The sequence below is a fragment of the Macrosteles quadrilineatus genome, unplaced genomic scaffold (genome assembly GCF_028750875.1).
Source record: "Macrosteles quadrilineatus isolate MER2022 unplaced genomic scaffold, UCM_ALF_1.0 Scaffold_4__1_contigs__length_99947679, whole genome shotgun sequence".
Taxonomy (NCBI): Eukaryota; Metazoa; Arthropoda; class Insecta; order Hemiptera; family Cicadellidae; genus Macrosteles; species Macrosteles quadrilineatus.
Genome location: NW_026542597.1, coordinates 28225179 through 28230755, shown reverse-complemented (window position 1 = coordinate 28230755; position 5577 = coordinate 28225179). Strand labels below are relative to the sequence as shown.

At 36.1% G+C, this 5577-nt stretch overlaps 1 protein-coding gene across 1 annotated transcript; it reads right to left on the bottom strand.

Moving 5' to 3' along the window:
* Window positions 1–621: 621 nt before the first annotated feature.
* Window positions 622–1773, bottom strand: LOC128991320 (uncharacterized). Its single transcript, XM_054414124.1, has 2 exons — window positions 1403–1773; window positions 622–980 (listed from the first exon to the last, which is right to left on the bottom strand). The coding sequence occupies exons 1-2, from the start codon at window positions 1749–1751 to the stop codon at window positions 727–729; spliced, it is 603 nt and encodes a 200-aa protein (XP_054270099.1). The 5' UTR covers window positions 1752–1773; the 3' UTR covers window positions 622–726.
* Between the last annotated feature and the right edge of the window lie 3804 nt (window positions 1774–5577).

The following is a 5577-nucleotide window of genomic DNA, read 5'->3' as shown; positions in this document are numbered from 1 at the left end:
GGGGCGGAGCCCGAAAGCCCGATCAGAATAAAAACTACTTAGTTTTCCTATTTAATGCCCAAAGAATCGGTGTACCGAATTTCAGCCTCCTAGGTAAATGGGAAGTGGGAGAATTAGTGATGAGTGAGTGAGTGAGTGAGTCAGTCAGTGAGGGCTTTGCCTTTTATATATTTAGATGGCTTCATTCTAATACCACGTAACTCAAAATGAGCTACTTTTTAGGAAACAAAAAAACTGTCTTATATTGTATTTTCCACAAAAATAAAATAACAAGTTACGTTATAACACTCAAAAAACTTATTATTAATTGATTCTAAACAGAACGCAGCAAAAATAAATACCATATAGATTTAATTTAGCTTTGATTGAGATGCGTGTTATTAGAAGTTAGTTTTAGGACATACGTGGTATTAAAACTGGCTTGCTAATGTTGAAAACAGGTATGTCTCAAAATAACAACTTGTTTCTAGCATCAAAAGCCTCAAGGAACAGAGATACCTGTTATTAGAAGTTATCTTTTTAAGACAATTTTTAAGAAGTAGGCTTATTGTTGGGAAATAAATTACTACCATACTTAATGAATGTGTTTAATATTTTGTACGAAACCTCTTATGGTATAAAATCAAGTTCACTACACACAACAAAGTTTGTAAAATAGGTTTAAATAGCTAACAACACTAAAACGTCTCTGATCTCTCATTAACTTTTCTGTTTGAGTGAGAGTTTCTATTTGTAGGGTAAATTCTCATAAAAACTATGATATTCTCTGGGGATGACAGCCTTTAATTCTTGCAGATGCTTGTACTTTTTTTCTGTTATGGAAAGTCTGCCTTTGTACAGGGCTCCTGGTTTAGAGCTAGGGTCCACGTTCTGGGGTCGTCTCGGCAAATCTTTATAGGCATCATCATAATTCATTTTGTACATGATTTTCCCCTCAGGTTTGTACTTAAGTACATGTATGTCAGTGACAACTGGATCACCTACAAAAATCAATAACATTTTAGGTTGCTTAGGCTTTTGCTAGGCAGTGTATTATAATACGGTTATTAACACATCCACATTCATTTTTTTATCTCACTGACAAGCTGATGTATAATCTCGAAACACTCACTGGTTAATTGTTCTTACACTGTAAAAACACTACAAGTCAATCGCTTTTAAAAACTTTGAAGAATTTAAAGTTTTAAATGTCTCAAATGTAATGGGTAGCCCTACTATTACAACTAACTATCCTATTGGTATTGAAGAGCTAAATAGCGATTGGCTGGCTTTATACACTTACTACATTGCACACCTATTTTTAGGCGATGCATGGGTCCAAGATTATTGCGCTGCATGTACTGAAAAAAAAATTTAATCATACCTTTAGTTGGAATTTAAATTTGATACATTTTAGGCTTACCTGTTTTTCTTCCAGGGCGTATAGAGTCGTAGTAGCTGATTTTTGAAAAGTCTTTGAAAAAATCGTTATACAAATATTTTGCTTCATATGGAAAAGGCTTTTCGCGTGCTTCTTTTGTGTACTTCACCAACTCGTAAGGCGAGTAGACTTCCTTGTTTTTTAATTTTCGTTCTATCAAAGCATGGACAGAGTCCCCCTCCATTTGTGTATGGCCCTTTATTAAAAATTTTTGAGTAACTTCAACGTTATTCTGCTTCGAAAAATGAAGTAGGGCATTAGCCAAGAACTGGTTTCTGTTTTGATTAGTACAGCCATCTGTGTACAAAACAATCGGCAAAGGGGGATCCATACATTGCTCTTCTAAATAATTAATAAGACAAGTAGCAAACGAGTTTGCGGATAAGTCTCCTTCAACCTCGCTAAACCAGTAGCAAGTACAGTGGTGAGTGGATAGATTATACACAGTGTACCGGTAATTGTGGTTGCAGAGTTTGGTCTTATAATACATTGCGCTTGCTAACGAATATGGCGTCACTTTTACAGCTTGTACATCTGCTGTAAGACAGTGGATTTTTCCATCTAAAGCTAATTGTTTATCTATTTCTTTTTCTTTTCTTGCCAAATCTTTTTCAGTTATGTGGGCCTGCCAAATTTCTGCGGGAACATTCCCTGACTTGTAACCACAACACAAATCACACTGATCTTTGCGAGGGGTGTAGATAGCAATATTCTTGGAGTCAAATATCTCAAAAAACATGGCTTTACTTGACCACTGTTTGTTTTGTGAAATACAATCGTTCTTGTATTTATTATAAACGGCAACTTTTGTGTCCCATATTGGTTCTAAATACAGTTTCTTGGAATCCTTACGGCAATAATGAGCTGGAAGTTTCGGAAGTTCATTCAACCATTCTTCGATCACTAGTTTTTTTTCAGAAAGTCTCCCTTTTTTTACAGGGGTTTCTTCCGTATTACATCGAGTGCTTGAATTTTCAATGTCATCTTGAGTATCGGTGACTGCTGTAAGGTCTTCTCTGTTTTTCTTAAGACCAACCCAGTTATGAGCCATCCACTCTTTGATTCCCAAAGTGTTTAAAAAAAACTTTTTACACACTGGTCTAGTAATTCCTTTGTGTTTCAAATGGTAATAAAAAGTTCCTGATCGCCTTGTTGGGTCTTTCCCTTTTCTTGTTTTAGGCGTAGTTATAGATACAAGTGTCTTAACATAGACTTGTTTCTCTTTCCATGTCATGTTCCAAAATTCTTTAAAAATAATATTTCTGTCCTCATCAGAAAAATTTTCACAATGTCTTTTTTTGCTTTTTTTACAAATATCTGAGGTGCATGGTGGGCCTACCTTTCTATTTTCTTTTTCGGGACCCCTGGTAACTATCATTTTTCCATTGTCAGTCTTAGTTCTTTTGAACCCGTTATATTGTTGTCCAAACATACGTTTCCTTTTTGTAACATTTACTTCCCATTTATCGGGTTCAGCCTTTTTGCGCCTTTTACAGTTATCATTATCACTTACGTTGTTTTCATTTTGTCTATTAGACACGACATTCAAAATATCAGGTGGAGTTTCCGGGGATTCAATGATGTTGTTGTCCAAGTCCGAACTACTTAATAGGCCTACGTCAGCAGGGATTCCTGGGTCATCAACATCTTCTGAGTCTGAATCCAAATTAGACAAATCAGGGAAAAAATCTGGATCCTTAAGTAAATCATCGCATGTACCAGTAACATTCGAAACACTTGACTCTAAAGGTAAAGAAATGTCACTTAGGCCTATCTCATCAGCTTCATTGATAGTCTCATCAATGACTTCTAAACTGTTATTAACAATATCACTTAATGTCAAACCTTCCGTCAATGTTACCTCAGCTGAACACTCCACCAACATTACTGTTTGATTTAGTTCTCTAGTAGGTTTTGATCCTGTTTTATCATTTTCAATTTGAGCTTCATTTTCTTCCTTGTCAATATAAATACTAGGCCTAGCTGCCCTGGTTGGCTCTACTCCTGTAAACAAACAACCGCTTAGAAAAATCTATTTATGAATCAGGTACAAGTTAGTTTAAGTGTTTCAACTACACAATCAGGTCATGTACCATACTGACATTAAATTAGCTATCATTTTCTAGATAAGGCTGATTGTGAAAGGGAAGCCCTAGGCTGCACTTCAATAAAAAACTTTATTGTTTGAAGCAGATAGATTTAGAAACAGACTGGGTTTTAGCATGATAATAGGCCTGTATTTATTAGAGAATTTGTATCCGTCGTATCTATGGCTAAGCTTACCAGTTATAGAGATTTAAATGGCATTTTACTGACATGAAGAACTCCTGGAAAAGAACAATAAAACACCAAGCAGCCTTGTACATGTTTGTCATCTCAACTAGGCCTACGCTCTAATATTTTGTTCGGTCACCAAGTACTCAGTAAGCCTAAAGGTGTATCATAAGTTTACTGGTTTATATGCTGATATGCCACCTATAAAACTCCATTAAGTTATAGGGTTACATCAAATAGGCTATAAAACAATCAATTATGTGATACAGAATAAAACGAATAAGTTAACCAACAAATCAAACAGTAATTAATAGCTACTTACTTATGAGTGTAGATGAAGATTCCTTCTTCAAAACATTTAACACTGAATCTACAAATTCATCATCACTGTCTGATGCCATCTTCTAAACCTATTCATTTACTGTAGGTAGGCTATAATTAATTCTTACAATATGAATTGATAAAAATCATCCACCTAGTGTCACAAAATTAGATCTGGATCTGGAGTAATACCACGTATCTCAAATAACTGCACTATTCTAATAACAGGTATCTCCTACCTCACTTTTTATGTGAAATATAATATTCTTTATAAGTTTGAAGACACAATTGAAAGTAATAATTAGTTTTAAGACATATTAATGGAACTAACTAACCTAAAATTAAAGTGTATTTGTTTAGTAACAGTTGTAAACACACGCATTTTACATCTGTTTACCAACCCAGCTGATTATCCCATTACTTTATTATGTAACATTTTGAGTTACGTGTTATTAGAAGTCAGTTTTGCCACAATGTGCCACAGTGATGTGACGAGTCGAGTACTTTCCCTACTCGAGTCAATTCGACTCGATACCACAACTACTCGAGTCGGTACTCGAGTACTGGACTCGATTCTTACCTGTATAGCACCGAAGCTCTGTTGACTCGTAGCTGCCGTGCGAATACTGGAAATGGAACTTGTTTGACTCGGACTCGAGTCCCTTTACTCGAGTCAGACCACTGAGCTATAATTCTAACTGGAGGTAGCACTGAATGTCAAAGATGCGTGTCGCCAGCCGCCATGTTTGCGTGAGTCTGGTGTCATAAGAAGCCATATTATTGCTATAACTATTATTATACTTGGCTTAAAATACCTACTTTGTATGGTCGCCATTTCAAAGAAAATTATTAAAGTATTAAAAGTATTCAAGTATGACAAAAATACTCACTGCTATACCAACCTAGTTATAAGAAGCCATGTTATTGCTATGGTAAGAAAACTTACTGCTATACCAACCTAACAAAATCAGCGACTCGCTTTTGACAGACTTCTGCCATGGCAGTGCTACCTCCTGTTATAATTTTAGCTCAGTGAGTCAGACAGACTTGGCTCGGACTCGTTTTATACTCTGTGTAGATTTAAGATGAGAGCGATTCATCTCACATTGAGTTGATAATTGATTATGGATTTTATTCATTTTATAAAACTTAGATTAATAACAAACAGTGTCTTGACTCGAGTAAGCAAATTACTCGAGCGCTATGTACTCGTAGCGGATAGTTTTGAAACTATATCTTGAACATTCTAGCAGTGTATTAATACGAACTGTCAATGTCAAGCATACAAGCGCTGTCGACTCGTAGTGGCAAAATCTGGAACAACATCCGAGTCTCGACTCGAGTACTCTAGACGAGTATTAAATGCACCCAACCCAAGCGCTATGGACTCGTAGCGGCGGATCTAGCAAGCTTTAGTTCACGAGTAATAGTACTCGAGTATCGCCGATTTGGTATCGAGTCGACTCGATACTTCATTGGACTCGATACTTAACGAGTCAAGTACTCGACTCGTCACATCACTATGCCACATGCGAGATACGTGGTACAATATTTACCAGTTT